The sequence below is a fragment of the Sus scrofa genome, chromosome 13 (genome assembly GCF_054392235.1).
Source record: "Sus scrofa isolate SSC_HxYL_T2T_F1_AM1 chromosome 13, Sscrofa_HxYL_maternal_Yorkshire_Landrace_v2.0, whole genome shotgun sequence".
Taxonomy (NCBI): domain Eukaryota; kingdom Metazoa; phylum Chordata; class Mammalia; order Artiodactyla; family Suidae; genus Sus; species Sus scrofa.
In genome coordinates this window covers 80,598,795-80,621,911 of record NC_139395.1, presented here as the reverse complement: position 1 = coordinate 80,621,911, position 23,117 = coordinate 80,598,795, and the positions used below count along the sequence as shown (strand labels likewise).

The 23,117-nt window shown below is 40.7% G+C and overlaps 1 protein-coding gene and 1 long non-coding RNA gene across 51 annotated transcripts in view; both read right to left on the bottom strand.

Annotated features, from left to right (window-relative positions):
- Positions 1-332: 332 nt before the first annotated feature.
- The window catches only part of SETD5 (SET domain containing 5), a 94,278-nt gene continuing 71,493 nt past the window's right edge, over positions 333-23,117 (bottom strand). For 26 of the 50 annotated variants that reach the window (XM_084989300.1, XM_084989310.1, XM_084989269.1 and 23 more), the window contains 6 exons: positions 13,438-13,682; positions 8,011-8,481; positions 5,009-5,307; positions 3,982-4,115; positions 3,305-3,393; positions 333-2,960 (listed from right to left, as the gene is read on the bottom strand). In XM_084989300.1, coding sequence (XP_084845426.1) covers positions 2,352-2,960; positions 3,305-3,393; positions 3,982-4,115; positions 5,009-5,307; positions 8,011-8,481; positions 13,438-13,682 — 1,847 coding nt within the window. In that variant the 3' untranslated portion in view covers positions 333-2,351. Of the gene's footprint in view, positions 2,961-3,304; positions 3,394-3,981; positions 4,116-5,008; positions 5,308-8,010; positions 8,482-10,358; positions 10,416-13,437; positions 13,683-23,117 lie in introns of all 50 variants that reach the window. The other 24 variants (XM_084989265.1, XM_084989272.1, XM_084989295.1 and 21 more) reach the window with 1 other exon arrangement.
- LOC146397422 (uncharacterized) lies at positions 16,128-21,888 on the bottom strand. The gene is made up of 2 exons (XR_014823747.1): positions 19,743-21,888; positions 16,128-17,701 (listed from the first exon to the last, which is right to left on the bottom strand). It is a non-coding gene; the product is annotated as an uncharacterized LOC146397422 (long non-coding RNA).

Below are 23,117 nucleotides of genomic sequence, written 5' to 3'. Positions count from 1 at the left end.
GCTGGTTAAAGGTCACAGATGCAGCCTGGATCCCGAGTTGCTGTGGCTGTGGTGTAGGCTGGCAGCTGTAGCTCTGATTTGACCCCTAGCCTGAGAACTTCCATACGCTGCAGGTGTGGTCCTATAAAGTAAAAAAGAAAAAAAGAAAAAAAAAAAAAGAAAAAAAAAAGGGTGTGAAGGAAGATCAATCCGTATTCCTGGGCCCATTATGGGCAAAACAACTCTACCAAGAGCACCCTCTTGAACATGTATCCATTTTGCTTTCTTCACTTAAGGACAGGGTTAGGAAAACCAGGCAAGGCAAGGTCACAAAATTGGACAAAGTTCTCAACTTATGATTATTATGGTTAAGAATTTTATTATCAAAATTATTACATCTCTTGTGAAAGTTCAAATGTTACAGCAAGGTGTAAACACTCCACTTGAGAAAGAAGTGATACTTCTTCCCTTCCAAGAGTTCCCCCCACCCCCCGCCCCCACCCCCCCCAGAGGTCTGGTCTTGACAGCACCCTGCCCACACAGAGTGGCTGGGGTCTCTGCACGTGCCAGGCAGGGTGAGGGCCGCCTGCCCGCTGGCCTCTCCCCCTGGTTAATAGCCAAGGGGAGAATGCAAACCCCAGCTCAAATGGAGAGACATTTACATACGTTTTATATAATATACAAAGAAACCAGCATCCCAGGCAACATGATTTCCATTCCCAACTCTCTCCCAGACTGATGGGTTTTGTGGGGGAAACATCAGAAAGAAAAGTATTCTGCTGATGTCTCAGCATTTAAAAAAAGAAAAAAAAAAAAAATCTCCCCTCATTTGAGCAAACACCTGATTTCAATTTTGAAAAAGTGAAATTTTGTAACAGTCACACACAAAGAGAGAAGACTGTGCATATGATAGTTGTAGGAGAGGGTAGAAAGGAAGGGGATGCAAGAGGCTAGGGAAAAAAGGAGAAAACAAACTGGAGGGAAGGAAGGAGGGAGACTCACAGTATTATCTTGTCCAAAAGAAAGAAGGTCCACTGCAGCACCAGGGATTACACCTGTCATATATTTGCTACCCCTACCATGGTTATAACTGAATACAAAATTAGATAAATAAAAACACACCAGATATTACAGTAAACAAGTGAAAGAAATAAGCTGGCAACCGTATGGAATTTAAAAAGATTGTGTACCCCACCTGGCTGGCTCCAGGGCTACTCCAGGGGTGTACAACAGGCACAATGCACTGATGGGGAGAAGCCAGTCTGCTCTCGTCTCTCATCCAGAACAGTGTAGGTGTGTGGGTGGCTTTAGAATACTCTCACCTAGGCCACTCTCAAAGAAGCATCCCCCAAAGGAACGTGGGCCATGCCCACACACAATCACAGTCCTGTCGGTGCCACTCCACAAACATGTCTTTCCACTCTTACCCTGCAGTCACGAGTGCATGCTCCCTAATCATGGAGGCGGTCCTACTCAGGGGATCGTTAACTCCTGATTAATGGGGAGTAGAAAAAATAAAATTCAAACAATTCCCAAAGCATGGGGGACCCTTCCTAATCAAATTTATTGCCAACAGCTGATAAGTAGCAACGCAATTGGCACATCTCAGTTATGTATACCTTTTCTTCGCCTACTTACTTCATGGGTTACTGAGCTGTGAAATGGATGGTACCAGCTGGAGGCTCAGACAACCTACTAGGATAATCCGCTCCTGAATAATCAAGAGTTGAACATGAGCTCTTCTTCAGAGATCCAGGCACCCCTCAGTCAGAGCACATTCCAAGCTTCACTATCCGTTTTCTTCTTGATGTTTTTAAGACAAAAAGAGGGAATATTCTTGGTGGAAACATCTTGGCCAGATACTTGCTTTTGGAATGGTTGTCTTAGGGTGAACATTTACATACCTACCTTTTTTCTTAAGTGCATAAAACCCTAACACTACTCAGATGGCTTGGGGCTTTGAGATTGGCTCTTTTCACTTTTTCCTTTGAAAACTTTTTTTTTTTTTGATTTAAAAAGATATCCTCACTGCACAAGTGACTTCAGGTTACAGGCAAGGATGGGAGATGGAGGCTTCAACACAACTCATTGCACTTAGAACCGTTACTAACCGAAACACCATTTGCTTGTCAACAATGTACCCTTAACAGCAGGGAGAAACTTCTTTATAGTCTCTGCTTCAGACAAGATTTACATCTTTCTCCAAGGCCAGAGCCAGTCGCGACCATAAGTCTTGTTTCTTGTCGACCAGACCCAATCCTCTGGCACCTTGTACCCCCTTCCTCAGCAATATGCTCGGCCTAGGTTCCAGAGGCAGCTGGAAGGAAGCAGCTATGGGCTCATTCAGTTCTGTTTGCCCAAATCCAGAAGCCCTAGGAAAGTCCTGTCTGAGTCTTGACCCCCGACCCCTGCAGTGGCTGGAGCCGGTACTGGTGCACACCCCCACTCCCTCGGTGTGGGTAGTGCTGTGAATTGGAAACCGCAGATACCCTGGAGGCCTGGTAGGCAGCTGACTGCCCAGCACTGGGCAGACTGATAGTCCGGAAGTCTGATGGCAATGACGACCTAGAGTTCTGAGCAAAGGAGGTGGAACTCAGAGTTCCTGTGCTGGACTGGGAAACCGAGTCTGAGGTCGGCGAGTCTGAGGGGCCCTGTGGGGTAGGGCTAGCAGCACTAGAAGGGCAGCTCCTCCTTGGAAGACTGCTGCCGGTGCTGTTTCCAGAATGTGGCTGGCTGCTATAATACCCTGGTGTCCCCGTAAATGGGGCCAACGAGTCTGTGGACACAGGGTGGGCGGGGCTGGAATAGGACGTAGAAGAGAGGGAGGATTCTGAAGAACCATGAGAAGGGGGGTTCCCAGGTCTCAGTGCAGTAGTTCGATAACTGTATCCTGGAGACTGGGTGGGATGTCCTCTAAAGGGGGAGGAACTCTGTTGAAGGAGGCTTTGTGATTCTGTCCGTGGACTATCACACTGCAGGAGCTAGAAAGAGTTGGGAGGAAAAGCATAAGGAGGTGAAAAAGTCCCTACTTAAGCCATTTAGGCTTGTGAATATTTAAAATACCCTACTTTCTTCTTCTTCTTCTTCATCTTCTTAGCCATCTGTTCTTTTTAGGATTAACAAAGACAGTAAAATGGCTGCCTTTGGTCACAATTTTTCTGGCATGACTTATTACCTGAAGATGAGCAGATGATGACATATTTCCAAGGCTGCTGAAACTATATGCAAAGACGGCATCTCAACTGCAAAGGATGGCCAGGATCACACAACATTTGGAACCCAGAACAAATTCCTATGCCCAGAGATGAGCACTTTCTCGTCTCACCTGGTAGCTGTATCGGGAAGGGCTGTAAACGGCTGCTCCTTTAGAGAGTGCTGAGCTCAGTGTCTCTGGGCCTTCACCATCAGTAGGGTCTGGAAGGTAATATGAAATAAACTCATTTTTTTACAATAAGTGAGAGAGAGCCATTGTTCATTCAAGTCACCAATGCCAGCACCAACACATGCTGCTTTCTTTCTGACAAATCAGGTTAAGTGCAGCATGCCAGAAGGGCAAAAGAAATGATCATGGGCTTTTTTTTTTTTTGGGCCGCGCCCGCGGCATGCAGAAGTTCCTGGGCCAGGGATCAAACCCGTGCCACAGCAGTGGCAACATCAGAGTCCTTAACCCACTGAGTCACCAGGGAACTCCTAATTATGGGCTATTTTAAAAGCTTGATCTGATTCCTGTCTCCTCCTTTCTCTTCATCCTTCATCAGGGTGATTTCCAGGCCTTTGGAGAGATGAGTTACAGAAAGATATCCTTTGGGAAAAAAGAGCAGACAGAGAGCAAGCAATGCTAGATCTTAAGAATGCTATAGCCCCAAAGAGTGAAAGCAAGACTATACTGGAAACTCTGCACACAGGGGAGCCCAAGTGCCTAAGAAAGAAACTCACCTCAGCCCAGCATTTGGTGCTCATGTGTCCCTGAACCTGGTTGGCAGGAGAAGGCCATGGGCTCACCTGAGTCTTTTTCTGTGATGTTACTCTCCCACGTGGGGGAAGGCTCTCCTTTCTGGGCCACCCTCACACTGCTTCGGAGGACCTTGGGGATGCTCCCTCCTTCTCGGAGTCTTTCTACTGATGTGGGAACCATCCTGTGAAGGCAAAAGGTGACGGTTTATGTTAAAGGACTTCAGAGTCAAGAGTCTAGAACAAACAAAGCTCTGACAAAAGGGCTATACAACAGATTCTCTTGAGACACCCTCTTTTTAAACATTATTTTTCTGTAGGACCAATTTAAAACAAGGTATTCTTTTCTGCCTCAAGCTATGCCAGGCGCAGAACAACAAACACTTGAAAAGAAAAAGCAATCAAGGAAAAGGAGGATTTAAAGATGTGTATCTCTTTTAATCCCCATCTTAATATGCTAAATTTTATCTTCTCTGAAGTCATGTGCCTGGCATGTAGTAGTTTAACAGATTAATGAAAATTAATCATTAGAGCCATGTCTCTTCTTTCTCAGACTTCATTGATTCATTGAATGAAATGCCTCATTCTTTATTTCATTCATTTGATACTCAGTACTTGAGACTAGTACTGTTTATTTATTTGTGGTCTCCTCTAAATCAGACAATTCCTTTCAGAACATGTCACTTCTCTCTGTATATGCTAGCCACGTGGAACTGAGACATCTGTTGTTAATTTAAGTGGAACTGAACTGAACTCCTGACTTACCTTTCACAAGAAATGAGAAAACAGAAGAGGCAGTGTTAGTGCCCAGCAAATAAAATAGCTCCTCTGTGTCCACAACTATATGCTGTCCAACATCTTGTTCTGCAGGCTTGGTGGCAATTCTTTGCTTCTGTAAGGCTAGGGATTATGGCTGACACTATTAAATCAGCTGAATAGGGTAAGTGGCACTGTTGGCTGGCTTTCGGCTGGCTTTCTCAGATAAGCATTCCCATATATTTTAGGTAAAACTGGGAGCCAGCCTAGATGTACACATCCCTCCTTAATTTAATCAGTAAAGCATTAAACATACACTTACCACCTACTGCTGATATTCTCTTGAGGTCTGCAGTGAGATGAAGTGCCTCTGGAATCTGATGGGCTTACCGCCTCCAAATGAGACATAGAGGAATGAGATGGGGAGAACTTTTTATGAGGGGAAGATGGGGTTCGGGCTGAGGATCCCTGCACACCATGGGCACCAGTGTCAGAAAGTGAGTTACTGCTGCCTTGCCCCGCTCCTGCAGACTTGCTTTTGCTCTGTGCAGAGTCGCCTCCCCCACCAGCAGAATTTTCCTTGGCTTCTTGTTTCCTTTTGCGGTACTCCAGCAGGGATACCTAGGAAGGAAACAAGAAACAAGACTGTAGCTAGACATCATTAGTGGATCACTAGCAATGGCGAAAGAGGACGGGACCATAGTAAACCACTAGCAAGCCATGTAAACAAAGCAGGCACCAACAGGTGACTTTTTCCAGGTGTGAGAAACATCTGAGCACAGCTAAATATTTAAATTAGTCAAAAAATGGAGTTCCCATCATGGTGCAGCAGAAACAAATCTGACTAGGAACCGTGATGTTGTGTGTTCAATCCCTGGCCTTGGCTCAGTGAGTTAAGGATCCAGCATTGCTGTGAGCTGTGGTGCAGGTCACAGATGTGGCTTGGATCTGGTATTGCTGTGGCTGTGGCTGGCAGCTGTAGCTCTGATTAGATCCCTAGCCTGGGAACCTCTATATGCTATGGGTGCAGCCCTAAAAAGCAAAAAAAAAAAAAAAGAGTCAAATATGGGTCAGGAAAACAATATATTAGGAGATATTTTTGAAAATGGCATTCACCAGAACACCTCAACCTTTACTACACCTTCCAAAAAACCTGTTGCCTCACAGTTCCCAGTAATAGAAGTGTGCTGTCATAGTTATTTGCAACAGTGGTACAGCACCTAGAAAAGGGAAGGTGAAGAGTTGGGAGTTTGTATAGCTGAAAAGGTCTCCCAGTGTTTCAAACAGTTCTTCCTCACTCCATAGGAATCCCTGGAGTTACTTGTTTTTTTTAAAAAGGCAATGCTTCAGAGTTTTAAAGTGTGCTCAATTTTTCAAGATATACTAGGGCTTTATTACTGTTTTTGTTTTACACATAAGGAAACTAATGTAAAGGGAGCCAGGAAATGATTTTCTGTTTACATTTCAGCAAGTCAGCACCAGAAAACTTTTACTTGGAAACTCCTTCCTCTCTCACCATTTATCTCCTTTATTCTTTCCTGACTGCCCCAAAAGGACTCCTCTCCCTCGCCTGCTAGTCCATCTCCTCTCTGCTGCCATAGCACACTGTGAACACAGAGGCTGCTGACCTTTTACAATGTCTAGTATATTCTAATATATTTGTAAACTATATGTTCTATGAGGGTAAAAACTAGGCTTGCCCTATATTTTTAATATTTCTGAAATAACAAATCATGATTCCAACCTCTTTTGCACATAATGAATAAAACCCAACGACTGTTTCCATTTTTGTTACTGATAGTCAATACTATTCATGCGACAGTCTCCGAAACCCAATGTTATTTTATTCCAAACTATCTACCAGTGTTTCCTCCTTCTATCGGCTTAGGTGTCTCATTTTTATGTTCAAGGTGTCTCATTTTTATGTTCAAACACAAAATATAACAAAATTGCAAAGATAACTTTGTGCATGCATTTTCTATGCACAATCTTGGAAAAAAGTTAATAATTCGTTGTAATGACAAAAAAAACAAAACAAAACAACAAAAAAAAAAACAACCACTAGGCTACATTTCAACAAGAGTACCACAGATATTCTGCAATTATTTGAGACTGTCACACAGAGAACATTAAGCATCTCTAGCTCTGACCAGTAAATAGAAGTTGTAAAAACTCAAAATACTTCCATGTATTTCCAAATGCCCCTAGTTGAAAACCACTGACACAAAAAGCATCTTTTTGGCTTTGTGACTCCTAGAACAGGATTACTTGTTACAAGGCAGGCCCCACACCAGCTCTCTACTGTCTGGCCCTCTCTGTATTCTCCTCCAGACTCTCCTCACTTTTCATATGACACCATAGCAACATTCAACAGCAACCACATTGTATCCCTGGTGCTCAATCTATGGAGTGTTACATAGTTGCTCATTTCTGCTCTTTCTTCTGTAACATCTTCACTTCCTCAAATTTATCATTCGAGATTAGCCAAATCAGTGATCTGCCACCTTTCACTCTACTACCCCTTAAACTTGGCTACAAGCCTCATTTGTTCTCAAAGTTCCCTCCATATATCCAACTTGGCTATGTTCCACTGTTAAGTTGTTCTCATCACATCTCAACAACTCCTTTGGAGTGTCTATCATTATTAATATAATTACCTGCTAAGCTCAGTCTCACTTGCTATCAGCTTCATGAGGGCAGAACCTAGAAGGGGATACGATACAGCATGGTGGCAACAAGAACATGCAATCTGGAATCAGAGAGACCTGGGTAATGTCCTGGCTCTTCCATGTACTAGCTGTGTGACCCTGGGCAAGTTATTTGACTTGCCTTAATTTCATCATCTGCAAAATGGGAAATTACTCATTTTACAGGATTATTGTGAGATTAAATGCAGAAGTAAGTACCTAAAACATGAAAAGTGCCACAAGGGAGTTTCATGGTGTGGTCCCAATTGTTAGGACTTTCATAATGCAGCCCAGGTTCAATCCCTTGTCTGGGAGCCAAGATCCCATATCAAGCCACTGCACAGTGTAGCAAAAACAAAGTACATTAAGTAGCATTATTCCTTTTCAATGCTTTATCCTTTGAATTGCCTAGCCAAGACTACAGCACATACATGGTAGGCATTTAAATGTGGTGAATATTTACAACACTCATGAAATTGTATTAAAAGTCTTCCAATGGACATGCTGAAACCACGACTTATCTTTGTTTTCATTACACTGAGAACAGTGCTGAAAACATAGTGGTACCTCAGTAAAAATCTACTGACTTACTCAGTTAATGTTCTTCAAAAAGGCCTATAAAATGTGAAACACTTACCTTTTTCCTTTGTGGTGGGTTCTGGGGGGCAGATGGGACTCCGTCACAAGCCCTTTCACCTCCAGGTGACATGGATCCACGAGAGAGGTCTTTCATAAAACCATGTTCATATCTGCTGGGAAACCCTTCTGCAGGGGAACAATAGCCCCCATCCAAATGTAAAGGCTTCCTATCCCCTACTAGGGGAGATCCTCGATATAATCCATCTGCTCGAGGCATAGCATTCAATGGAGAGTAGGCATACATCAAGTTAAACTCTGTCCGAAATGCCTGGTCCGAGTTTCTCACAAGGGTCTGATGTCCATCTCCAGTCCTGCTTGCAAAGCTGGTCTCAGAGGTGGGCCCAACAGAAGGATGAGGAGCCAGGTCAGAATGACCTGAGTTGATCAGGGAAGGTCTGTCAGCACAGCTGTTAGTGTTGGAGTCAAGGTAGCCTACTTTTGTCAAGTCCAGGTCTTTCCGGTGACAAAGCTGAAAGAATAAAAATCATTGGAGAAATGGGGTGGGGGAGAAAGGCAAAAGTCAAAGGGCAGAAAAGAAGGGAAATGGGGGAGGGGGCACAGGTGAACAAGGAAAGAGGCATAGAAGTAAAAGAGAGAAAGTCATTAACATCTGTATAGGTCCCATGTAGCACCAGTGTATATATGCCAGATGACCAAAGAACCCTGGCCTTTCCCAAATTTCTTGAAAATCTTTCTGGATGAGAATACTGGGAAAGTCAGAATTAGATAATTGGCCAAATGTGACAGTTTTGCCTGCTTAGCCTTTCATCAGGTTTGTTGAGTCACCTTGTACTACATTCAGCTACTGGCAGTATTATCAGGGTTTTACCTGAGCCCCATGGATGCTACAGAGGTGAAAAGGGTGTCTTAGGATAACTGGTTTCTGTTTTACTCATTTCTAAACTAATATTGATGGAAGGTGGGAGGAGGGGAAAGGTGAAAGAAAATACAAAGTAGACGAGAAGTCTAGTACTTAAGTTATTGGTTTAGAAAAAGAGAATGGTGTTAGTTGAAGACATCAACCAATCAGTTCTTCACTCGCTTTCACTATTAAGTAGGTGTGTTTCTCATAAAACTTTCTGGCCACTCAATTCTTCTTTCTGCATCCTCTAATGTATGTCAACACACCACAAGACCACTAATGCTCATCACTGCAGAGCACGTGAAATGCTGAAATGTACCAAAAATAAACCCATCTATATGGTCATAATTACCTCTGAACATCAAGATTTTCTGCCACTATGTCAACTAAAGCTAACTCTCTAGAAAGAAAAGGACCAGAAACCCAGATACTATATACCATGTCAGCCTCCAAATTAAGCTGAGAATCTTTAGCAACTGAGAAGAAAGAGTTTTAAATCTATTACAAGATAGAGTAAAAAACATCCAGAAAACCTCTAGTACACTAAGACCACAATCTTCTTCAGTTTCACACAGATCTATAAAATCCTACTCATTCAGGATTTGGTCACCTGTTTAGCACTAATTTTTTACTGGGAGGGTGTGGGGTTAACAGTTCAGAGAGACTACAATTTTCAAGAGAAAAAAATGCTCCACGTGGATTCATGGAGTAAATCGTTACTACATTTGTCCAAATCTTGTAAGAAATTCTAGCACTAAAATCTGAATTTAATATTTTCAAAGAGTAGGATTTCTAAGAAAAGCACTCAACTGATATTCTAAGAGATATCCTTTGTATAGCAACCATTCCCAACCACTGCAGAATTGAGGCTAGAGTCACAGAAGCCATGGGCTGCCTTAGAAAGCTGAGAGGCATGACTCTTCCTTCCCAAAGAAGCTGCTTAATCTATCAACCAGAGCTCAAAATACCCATTTAAACAGAGCTATCGCATTCACCCTGGAATAAGGTATAAATCACTGCCTAACTTTTCCAACGTAAGTGGCTCCTTTATTGGCCCAAGATAATAAATACCAAAAGACAGCTCCTACCAACTGGTGATTTAACTTTCCTTTTTTAACAAACACACTTTGTTGGATTTTCTTGAACAAGGTTCCCACCACATCTTCAGCTCCTTTAAACTTGACTTCTAAATTCTGTTCTTTGTTAAAAGAACTCTTCAACCATACCCTCCCCCAACAAAAACAAAAAAAACAAATCCCACCACACATACACAGCTACTTTATTTTCCTCCATCTACATTGAGAGTTCTGAGTAAACACAGTCACACATCGGAAGATACACTCAACTTAGAGTGACCAATCAGCCACTCTCTAGCCCATCACCCCATTCAATCAGATACCCCAGCCCTTCTCACACACGCAAGAACACACTCATGCACACTCACTCTCAGCCTCCAAGTGTGATTGAGATGGTGTAATAACTACCTCGGGTGACAGGGACTCGGGCCTATTCGCAGGGGAACTCTCAGGGGAGGATATGTTCTAGAGGAGGGAAAAGCATCTTGTTATTCATCTACTCAAAGCAAAACAAAACAAACAAAAAATAAAGCAAAGGCAAGCATAGATGGTTAGCCACAACTTTTTTGAGGAGGGGAGGGCAGGGAGAATGCACAGGGGAAATGTTTAAATGCAGAATTCATCTCAATGGACAGAATGACTTGTTAAAATGCTTCTTAGTGTCCTTGAAAGCATTCAAAGGTACATTGGTTATATTTCATGCTATAAGTAAACATCTCAAACAGCTATCAAAAAAGTTAAATTGGTTAAGATTTTATTCTATATCTTTCTATGTTATATGAGATATTAGCAACCTATAGTATCTGTTATTGATGGGCACTCTACCACTCATTCCTCCATGAGAGCACCTTTCAACTTCACCCCACACCCTGTTCTGATCACATTTCCTCATTCTCTTGTGTGACTAAGGCCCACCACCATTACCCAGGGAAATTGCTTAGCATGCTGGGGCCAGTAGGGCTAGGGAGATGGCCAGTTTCTCTTGAACAACAGTTACAGGGGTTACAACTGATGGACTCTCTAGCTCATATGCTAGATGGTACTTAACATAACCCAACTGGATCTGATCACCTCTACTAAGGTTCTTCAATTTCTTCAATATTAAATCCATTAAATACTTCGGAGGAAAGAGGGAGAGGGAAAAGGGGAAAAAGCAAAACAAAACAAAACAAAACAAAACAAAAACAAAAAAGCAAAACAAAACAAAACAAACCCAATCCCAAAGCAGCACATGTGTACACTTCAAGCTTCAAGTCCCTGGCTACCTTTAGGGCTTTGGCCTGAGTGAGCCCTCCCGTATCAAATAGGAACTGTGCCGAGAGCTCAGATAGGAAAATATGAAAGGTAAATAAAGTAGAAAATGATGGTGGTAGCTGTGACAAGGGTTCAGGGGTAAGGGGGGGGGATTCCTAATGTTACAGCCTCTAGACAGCTGTGGCCTGGGTGGCTGATCTATCCTATGGCAGGGGAAATGAGGCTGCTTTAGCAGAGCAGGGGTGCTGGCTGTTACTTGGTGGGGTGGTAGTATAAATTAGATGGGTGGTGGGGTATGGCTCTTAAGGCAAGAAGACAAGAGAAGGGTAGTTTGGTGGAAAGCAGAGGCTAATTAAGCTTAACCTCCCCCCTCCCAGTGCTGCTTCCACTCTTTTTGTGATGCTTTCCCTTCTTCATGATCTTTTTTCTCTTCCACTACATGTCTCCTCAAATCATTCCCTTGGCATTTCCCATTCTTCTCTTGGAATACTTAACATTTTTCCTTTCAAAAATATTCTTCCCTCAATCAAGCTGATCTTGCAACATTTTTCTGATATTCTTTGACTCTGTGTCACAGTCTTGGATGGAAATAAGGCTCCCCACCTCCACATATTAGAATGTAGGAAAGAGTATGGAAATTAGATTGATGATAAAGATGGTCAGGATGATGAAATTTTTTTAATTGAAAAAGGCCAAATTTCTTTAGTTAAATCATGAGACTAAAACAGTAAAAACATGCACTACACTTTTTGAAGGGATGGGCTATTTATTAAAATATTTTCTTTCCCTCTTAGTATTCTAATATACTTACAACTATGCATCACTAAAATAATCACTGATTTTAAAAAAATCCCAAAAACCCTTATATTTGCTTAATAGTTACCCCAATACTGAGTGCTAAATTCAGCCCTTCTAGAAGGTGACTTACCTTCTAATTTCACATGTAATTAAAATAAAACCTCTAAGAATTATAATAAAGTATGAAATCCTATTCCTATAATCTACTTTCCCCCAAGGAATATGTCTTCTCCTGAAATTTTACTGTCAAAGTTTAGCTGCTAACTGAAAAGTTAACTGCAATTAGACTAAAGTTAGTAAAGTCTGCATCAGCTATTTTGCAATCTGGCTAAAAAGAATGCCACAGGGAATGTGGTAAAGAGTAACCACCCTGAAAATTAAATGTAATGAGGAAGGTTACATTTCAGAAAGAGGTGTGTTCCAAAAGTTAGTTAATGTTTTAGTTTAGGTACAGAATAGCTGCATCTTGTTTTCAACACTGTTATTTACCTGAGTCAGCCATTTAAAAGTTTGCGCTCATAAAAACTGAACAGTTAGGATGGCCTGGTTAGAACATTAACTTTCACTGAAGAACATATATGGAGAAGTTCAAGCTAGGGTTAGACCTAAGTGTATTTAGTTATTGAAAAAAATTTTTCTGAGAATAGATAGTGTCTGTTTATACATCAAAGCAACATGCAATACATTTTTTTTTTTTTTAAATGTACATGGATTCTACCTCCTAAACCTGCTGTTACTCAAACTTGAATACTAAAACAATTTGGAATTAACTTTTTGAAACAGCTGACAAGAGAGTAGGTATCAACTATCTTCTTCTTATAAATGCACATTGTAGCCTCTTTCTACTTCTCATTCCTAATACAAGAAAGAAAAGTAACCTGGAGTAAGAAAAAAACCTCTAATTTGCTATAAAGTATACCCTAATGCTTTCTAAATTCAGTTTACTAAGGCTACAATGAGAATGCAAAATAACAAAGATATTTCACTGATTTAAAGGCCTAGACACAGAGTTACAACAAATCAGTATGACCTGAGAGCTTTCAGGCCAGTGTCATTAATGGTTACTACAGAGCTGGAAGCCCATTTTGTTGTGAGCCACATGAGAAGTCCTAGAGGCCCATTTTAACCAAGGCATATAGTTAGGTAAAGATGAAAATCTAGCATGATTACCATCTGAAGTTATGGAGACTATGAATTGCATGCAAAAGACAGATAAATGTCACGAGTGGGACCACTAGTCCTATTTTGGGAAGTAGGGGGACTGCCAAGATGAGAGGCTACCAGGTAATAGGTCACAATGATCCTGAGGATTCCCATATTCTTGCTAAGATGGGCAAAGAATATGGGAAGGAAAAATTTGCACGTCTACTTTAAATGAGGAGGTACAAGTGATGATCTTCATATTTAGCACGCCCAACCACCAATCCCAAATCACCTCAAACTGTAGAGGAGTATTGCAGCGACTAGCAGTGGTAAGAGACGTGATTGGTGAGAACATGAGGCTGTATCCATTTCGACACTCTTCTTCTGGGTGAGATGGGCCAGGTGTGGTCAGCTGAGGGCTCTTTGAGCCTGGATTGGGAGGGGGTGGTGTGACTGGAGAAAGAGGCCGCAATAACTTGGTGACATTCTGTTCCATCAGATAGCGAGACTTCCATTTCTTTAATGGGCTCAACAAGTCTGTGAAATACAAAGCTGGGATGAGAGGTTTGAAACTACAGTTTAAAGAGAGGCTTTGTAGTAAAGCCATTAATCTCTAGCTGATAATGGCTCATAACTCATCTCTTGTCTCATGCCTATAATAAAACCAAAAGCCCAAAGAAATGGCCACACTTAAAGTAATTCTCAAAACTCTCTACCTCCCAAAATATCATGACATGAATGTGACACTTTTAATGACTGGAGCTGAGTTAACCTCTTGTAGCAGAAAATATAATCTTACATTTTTCACACTGAGTTTCTGAAATCTCAAATCTGTGACGCATCTTAAAAATTACCATTTACTAAACTGCCATGTCACCAGTTCAAGCTTCTGGAATGCGAACTCCATATTCCTTTTATATATTTTTGCTATTTTCCAGCGGTTCTTTATATTTTTACATCTACTTAAGAAAGGCTATAAATTTTTGTGACCACTCAGGCTAATGTACCTATCTCACTTTCTCAGAGGAAAAATCTACTTTTATTCATTTACAGTTCAAGGTGATTTTATTTACTTAGTACCTACTATATGGAAACCAGTGAACTAGGTGTGTGTGGAAAACTGTTATCATGTATTCTATTTAAAGGGGTATACAAATGCATAAGAAAAAAATATAAAACATGTTTAATATAGGTTTAAGAACCTCAATAGAGGTAATCCTGTGTTAGTTAAAGAAAAAAAAAAAAGCTATGCTGCAAATGCTTATTAACATACCAAGTACTATACCATGTGCTTTATGTGAATTACCACATTTAATTTGAATAACTCTGTAAACCCAGCACTATTGTTTCGGCAGTGCCTGTGGCATGAGGAAGTTCCCGGGTGAGGGACTGATCCTGCACCACAGCAGTGACTCAAGCTGCTGCAATGACAATGTTGGATCCTTAACCCTATGTGCCACAGGGATCTCCTCCATTTTTATTCTTAATCATATGGTTAAATTATATCCCCAAAGCTTGGTAGAAGGAGTGACAGTTATCCTAAACCTTTGAGGGAAAGTTTTGGGACAGCATCAAAGCTATGCTTTGAGAAGATCCCCTGGCAACAATGGTTAGGATGATAGTGGACATTGGGAAACTCTTTGGAGTTAATTGAATAGTTAAAACAGAGTTATGGGGGCATTGAACTAGGGCAGTAGATGTTGAAATGGATAGAGAAGAAATAAAAGTAAAAAATATTGAAGGAGTTCCTGTTGTGGCTCAGCAGTAATGAACCTGACTAGTATCCATGAGGACTTAGGTTCGATCCCTGGTCCCTCTCAAGGTTAAGATCTGGCATTGCTGTGGACTGCAGTGTAGGATGGAGATGTGGTTCACACCTAGCGTGGCCGTGGCCGAGGCTGCAGCTCTGATTTGACCCCTAACCTGGGAACTTCCACACGCCTCACATATGGCCCTAAAAAGACCAAAAAAAAAAAAAAAAAAAAAAGGAGAAACATATTTTCCTTTTTTGATATCTCAGAATTTTTTACTTTCCTAGATTAGAAGTTTATTTGAATATTCCTTTTATTCCAGATACTAAGTTTTCTTTTTCTTTTCTCCTTTTGAAAAGTGCCAAGAAAAACAAATATGTGTTTCATGACTTATATTTAGAATACCTTTTATACTGTAAGAGTTTTAAACAGTAAATATTTTATTTTATTATTTATTTATTTACTTATTTTTGTCTTTTTGCCTTTTTCTAGGGCTGCTCCTGCGGCATATGGAGGTTCCCAGGCTAGGGGTCTAATCAGAGTTGCAGCCACCTGCCTACGCCAGAGCCACAGCAACGCGGGATCCGAGCCATGTCTGCAACCTACACCACAGCTCACGGCAACGCCAGATCCTTAACCCACTGAGCAAGGTCAGGGATCGAACCCGCAACCTCATGGTTCCTAGTCGGATTCGTTAACCACTGCGCCACAATGGGAACTCCAGTATCATATCTGTTTTGTTGAATAACTCAGTGAATGCATTTTAAGTGAATGATCTTTAAGTTGATTTGGGGATGGGAGAGTTTATCTGAACTTTGTAACTTTTCTGTAATGAACTTCATCATTTACAAAATTGCCTTTAGTAGTCACAGTGTTGGACCTAGCATTATAATGTTATTTTAAAATATTTACTGTGGAGTTCCCGTCGTGGCACAGTGGTTAACGAATCCGACTAGGAACCATGAGGTTGCGGGTTCGATCCCTGGCCTTGCTCAGTGGGTTAAGGATCTGGCGTTGCTGTGGCTCTGGCATAGGCAGGTGGCTGCAGCTGTGATTGGACCCCTAGCCTGGGAACCTCCATATGCCGTAGGAGCAGCCCAAGAAAAGGCAAAAAGACAAAACGAACAAACAAACAAAAAAACCCAGATCTGATACTTGCCCAAAGTTTACTTTGTAATACGCCTATATTTTCGATGAATAGCACTATATTTGAAATTTTTTTCAAGTTTAATTTTTCTTTTTGCCACACATAATTATCAAATTTCAAGTGATTAAATCCATCTTTTACTTTTTTTTTTAAGCCTTTACTCAAGTAATTCCCAAGATTATATAAACAAACATCCACACACTGAAATACATTTGTAACTTGAAATCACATCCACAAATTAAGGTACTGCGAGTATCCTGGTGTATTTTCATCTTGAGCTCTTTCTTGACATGGCCTTACTGACTCTTGTCTAAATCATACTGGATAATAACCTACTATTTTCCTTCAGAACTACGTAATACCTGGGCTGATAAAGGTGGTTAAAGGATCCTGCATTGCCATAGCTAGGGTGTAAGTAAAGGCTGTGGCTCGGACTCAATCTATGGCCTGGGAACTTCCATATGCCATGGGTGTCGTGATAAAAAAAAAAAAAATTCTCTGTGGAGTGCCCACAGAGCACTTGGTGCAATGGGATAGGTAGCATCTCTGAAACACTGGACACAGGTTCAATCCCTGGCCCAGCCCAGTGACCTAAGGATCTGGTATAGGCTGTCTGGGAACTCTACATGGTTTGAGGGAGTGAAAAAAAAACAAATAAATAAAAACAAAAATCTTTCCATGACCATGACCAAAATGCTACAATTATAGTTTAATATTAAGAGTCTTTTTTGGCTATACAATGTTTTATACTTTTATACAGTCACAAGTATCAACTATTTCCTTTATTTTCTGCCTCTGAGATGCATGTATTTGACATCCCAACCCAAAACTATAAAAACACTGACCTATTTAACGTTTATCCCCATATTTAATTTTTCAATTTAACTCAAATAGAACATACTTTAGTATAAAGCAGCATAATCAAAATTTCTCCACTGATTTGAAATACAACATTTGTCCTACCAGAATGTTATTCTGTCCACTTTTTAGTGAAATTGTTTGGGCACTTCCAGTTATTCTACTCTAGCTCTCCAAAATATTTTGCCTATTCCAGCATACTTGTTCATGTCAACAAACTGTAGAAATCATTCAACTATGCTGACATTACCCCATCCTCCAAATGGTGACTGAATAATTTGTGGAGAATTCTCATTCAGCACAGTGGTATAATCTTTTAGCTACTCATGCCTTCATTTACATCACTATTCATTACAGATTTGCTACATTTCAAATCAGGTTTATGCTCCAGTGTTCCCTATTTCCTGTTACTACTGTGAACTGGATGTATTTCTCACTGAATATTATCTAAATGTTATTGCTAACATATAAGAAAATGTTCACATATTTTTTGTGCCTAGCTACCCTATCGATGTCCATGTTTTTCAGTTAATTCTCTTGGCTTTCTCAATTAAATATATTATTTGTATACAATAACATACACATTCTCTTTATCAATACTTTTATCACAGAGTTTTTTTTTTTTTTTTTTTTTTTGGCGGCAATGACTTTGGATAACAATTTTTTTTTTTTTTTTTTTGCCATTTCTTGGGCCGCTTCCGCGGCATATGGAGGTTCCCAGGCTAGGGGTCAAATCGGAGCTATAGCCACCGGCCTACGCCAGAGCCACAGCAACGCGGGATCCGAGCCGCGTCTGCAACCTACACCACAGCTCATGGCAACGCCGGATCCTTAACCCACTGAGTGAGGCCAGGGATCAAACCCTCAACCTCATGGTTCCTAGTCGGATACGTTAACCATTGAGCCAAGACGGGAACTCCATGGATAACAATTCTAAATGTTGTTAAATAAGAATGGTAACAGTAAGATAATCTGATAACCCATTTAAAGATATAACCTAACTAGTTTCACCATGAAGCATACCTGCCAATTCTTTTCAAATAGATGTAAAAGAAAAAAACCACAAAGTATGTTATTTTATTAGATTTATTCTTAGATTCACATTTGCTATCCTATTACTCACCCTCCTCCATTTAGCTGGATAGTAAATTAATTTTATGAATACATTTTCAAATATTGAACCACCTTTACATTCCAGGGAAAAATTTTCATTTGGTCATAATATACTGTTCTTTTAATATTCTTATAGAGTCAAGATTCAGATGACTGAAATCTAATTTAAAAGTAGTATAATGCTTTTTTTTCGTGGGGGGTAATTTAATACATCAAGAGTGAATGCTACTGTATAGTATTCCATAAAAAAGCAGGTGCAATAGAAGATAAACCACAAATTTGGAGTTCCTGCTGTGGCTCAGTGGTTAATGAACCCAACCAGTAATCATGAGGATGGAGGTTCAATCCCTGGCCTTGCTCTGATTAATGATCTGATTAATGATCTGGCATTGCCATGAGCTGTGGTGTAGGTGGCAAACAAAGGCTTGGATCCTGTTTCTGTGGCTGTGGTGTAGGCTGGCAGCTATAGCTCATATTGTACCCCCTGGCCTCGGAACCTCCATGTGCCATGGGTGTGGCTCTAAAAAAGACAAAAGACGAAAAAAAAGAAAAAAAAAACAACCCCCATGGCATATGGAGGTTTCCAGGCTAAGGGTCGAATCTCAGCTATAGCTTCTGGCCTATACCACAGCTCACAGCAACGCCAGAACGCCAGATCCTTAACCCACTGAGTGAGGCTGGGGATTGAACCCGCAACTTCATGGTTCCTAGTCAGACTGTTTCTGCTGCACCACAATGCGAACTCTGAAACTCAGATTGTTTTAAGCCTGTATGTATTTTACAATTATTGATAATCCCAAGACTAACACTTTGTACAAAAATTTTGGTTCACATCTATTTCTGCATATGTACTTAGAGGAGTTCCCGTCGTGGCGCAGTGGTTAACGAATCCGACTAGGAACCATGAGGTTGCGGGTTCGGTCCCTGCCCTTGCTCAGTGGGTTAAGGATCCGGCGTTGCCATGAGCTGTGGTGTAGGTTGCAGACGCGGCTCGGATCCCGAGTTGCTGTGGCTCTGGCGTAGGCCGGTGGCTACAGCTCTGATTCGACCCCTATCCTGGGAATCTCCATATGCCGCGGGAGCGGCCCAAGAAATGGCAAAAAGACAAAAAAAAAAAAAAAAAAAAGGAAGTACCTAGAACAACAATTACAAGGTTAAGGAATAGAAGTATTTGTAATACATAAGATAAATCTAACTAAATTACTAGTAGAGATATTACTCCCCTGCCATTTTTATTGCAAATCCTTTCTCCCAATATTTTTGACCTCTATTAATTCAGAAAACTAAAGACACAAAAACATTGTTACTTAACTATAATCAAAAGAAACAAATTGAATGTGCATAGAATTTACTTGGGAAATGTTTTTTTCCAACCTCTGAAACAGAAATTCCAGAATAATTTATCAAATCTTTCATTTATACGAGGCCTGTTTCTTGTTATTCTGTTGCATAGGTACATATCTATTATTGCACCACTATTCTACTAATTTAATTACTAGCTTCTAGTTTCATATTAGAAACTAGTTTTATACTTCTGGGTGAAATACTTCCTCATCATTATTCTTTTTCAATTTTTTTCTTATTTTCTTTTCTTTTTTTGTCTTTTTGCCATTTCTTGGGCCGCTCCCGCGACATATGGAGGTTCCCAGGCCAGGGGTCGAATCGGAGCTGCAGCCACCAGCCTACACCAGAGCCACAGCAACGCGGGATCCGAGCCGCATCTGCGACCTACACCACAGCTCACGGCAACGCCGGATCGTTAACCCACTGAGCAAGGGCAGGGACCGAACCCGCAACCTCATGGTTCCTAGTCGGATTTGTTAACCACTGCGCCACGACGGGAACTCCTCTTATTTTCATGTTTATTTTTTCTTTTGATTTTTGAATTTTCTTTTATGGAAGTACTGTTGATTTACAATGTGTTAATTTCTGCTGTACAGCAAAGTGATCCGGTTATACATACATATATACATTTGTTTTCATATTCTTCTGCATTACGGTTTATCACAGGATACTGAATATAGTTCCCTGTGCTATACAATAGGACCTTTTTATTATCCATGCCATATATCATAGCTTGCATCTGTTAATCTCAAACCCCCAATTGATGCCTTCTCCCTAACCCCTACCCCCATGGCAACCACAAGTCTGTTCTCTATGTCTGTTCTGTGGGTTTGTTTTGTATGTAAAGATATGTTACTTTACAATAAACCTCTAAGATCATTGAATCAAACACCATAATAAGCTAGTTTGATGCAAATTATATGAAGACAGGAAAGAAGCTGCTTATATATTTCTCACTAATGATTTATTCTACATGTCCCTACCATTATTCCTAGGCAGTTTCTTAATTTTGTTAAGTTTGGGAATGAAAATTTTCCCTTCATTTATTTTCTTGGTACATAAATACTATTAATTTTTGTATATCCAGTGGTATTATTATTTATTAAAGTATAGATGACTTACAATGTTGTGCCAATTTCTGCTATACAACAAAGGAACCTAGCCACACACATATATATGTTTCTTTTAGTGGTATTATTGAAATATTAATTTTTTCAATGATCATTTAGGCTCTCCTAGGTATATATCCACCTCACTTGCAAATAATGTACATCATGTCCTCCTCTGCCTCAAGAGTAATACCTTTTATTTCTATACGACTTAAGCTTTTAGGAACTTAGAATTTTTTTTTTTTTTTTTGGCTGAGCTTTGGCATGTCTAAGTTCCTAGGTCAGATACTGAACCTGTACCACAGCAGTGACAATGCCAGATCCTTAATTGGTAAGCCACCAGGGGACTCTGGGAACTTTGAATCTTTAATGTATCCTAGTTTCTGACTGATTTCTGCAAATGTTTCATAAATGCTTCATAAGAAATAGAATTTTGTGTAGAATGATGACAGTAATAATTCCTATTAGGGTCTGATACTGTGCTTTATGTACAGGTTCCCAGGGACCTGTCTGTGCAGAGCAAGGGAAGGAGCACCCCAGGCTAGGGGTCCAACTGGGGCTGTAGCTGCCAGTCTATGCCACAGCCACCGCAATGACCAATCTGAGCCTCGTCTGTGACCTACACCACAGCTCATGGCAATGCCAGATCCTTAACCCACTGAGCAAGGGCAGATATTGAACTCATGTCCTCCTGGATGCTAGTTGGGTTCGTTAACCACTAAGCCACAAAGGGAACTCCCATACCTATTTCGTAATGAGGCTCAGAGAGGTTTTATAACTTGCCTAACATAGTTTACAAGGATAGAGATAGTATTCAAATTCACGTCTGTAGTAGATTTTTTCTACTACACCAATTTCTCTCCCTCTCTTTTTTTCGTCTTCTTAGCTAGCACTGCACCTGAGGCATATTGAAGTTCCCAGGCTAGGGACTGAAGTGTAGCTGTAGCTGCTGGTCTATGCCACAGCCATCCCTTTCTTGATTTACATTTTCTTGATCTTTTGGAGAGGGAAACAAAACCAAAAACAAAACATGAAAATAATCCTTCAGAATTTACACTAACTTGTAGCAGTATACCAAGTCACTTGAGTACTATTTGGTTTCAATTAAATATTTTCTGTCTATGTTGTACCTTAAAGGCAAGGTACATTCTTTGAATATTTCTCACTGGTAGAGATGAGAGAAGTTCAATAAAGGTTGGTGACTACAGTCCTAATTCCATTCCAACCAGGGCATATAGTAATAAGTGCACTTTTCCTATGAGTCTTTGCCATTTAGGACATGAATTGCTTAAACGTATACAACACATAAAACACACAGATCATACACATATGTCTGTGTGTATATGAGATAGAAGATTTCTGGTTAAATTATAAGCGTATTCTTTAAAAGCTGTCCAACAAATTCGGTAATATCCAAAACCAGCATTTTTTTATATTAACTTGGTCTGAGTAAATCTCCCTTATCTTTTGGTAAAGAGGGTAAGATATTTTAAACACACAGTGTCATTTATCTTCCAGATGTTTTCTACACTGGGATTTTATTTTATTTTTGTCTTTTTGTCTTTTTAGGGTTGCAACCACAGCATATGGAGGTTCCCGGGCTAGGGGGTGAATCAGAGCTGTAGTCACCGGCCTACGCCAAAGCCACAGCAACTCGGGATCACAGCCGAGTCTGCAACCTACACCACAGCTCATGGCAATGCTAGATCCCTACCCCATTGAGCAGGGCCAGGGACTGAACCTACATCCTCTTGGATACTAGTCAGGTTTATTAACCACTGAGCCACGACAGGAACTCCTACACTGGGATTTTATTATCCTGAGGTTACACATATGATAACATACAAAGTATAATCCAAATGTGGGGACAGAAAAATAAAAAGTCAATAATTTGAAAATAATTATTTTTAGTAGCCTATGTTTTTCCCAGTATCATACAGAATTTTAATATAAAGCCAATACTGGAGTTCCCGTTGTAGCACAGTGGTTAATGAATCTGACTAGGAACCATGAGGTTGCAGGTTCGATCCCTGGCCTTGCTCAGTAGGTTAAGGATCTGGCATTGCTATGAGCTGTGGTGTAAGTTGCAGACATGGCTCAGATCCCGCGTTGCTATGGCTCTGGCCTAGGCTGGTGGCTATAGCTCCGATTTGACCCCTAGCCTGGGGATCTCCATGTGCCGAGAGAAGCAGCCCTAGCAAAAGGCAAAACCAAAAAACAACAACAAAAAAGAATTTGAATATAAAGTCAATATTACTAGCACAAATCTCCTTATTTAATTCAAGTTCGCATTTACTCAGGGAGCAAATATCAACAATGAGGTGGTTTTTATGGAAATCTGAAATATTATCATGTTAGCTATAGCCTTGCATGAACCTCAGCATCTTATTTATTTACTTTTAGGGCCACACCCATGGCATATGGAAGTTCCCAGGCTGGGAGTCAAATCAGAGGTACAGGAGTTGGCCTATGCCACTACAATGCCAGATCTGTGCCATATCTGTGACTTACACCACAGCTCACAGCAACACTGGATTCTTAACCCACTAAGCGAAGCCAGGAATCAAACCTGCATCCTTACAGACTGGGTTCATTACTACTAAGCCACAATGGGAACTCCTAGTATTTTGTTTTGATTGCATAATATTCA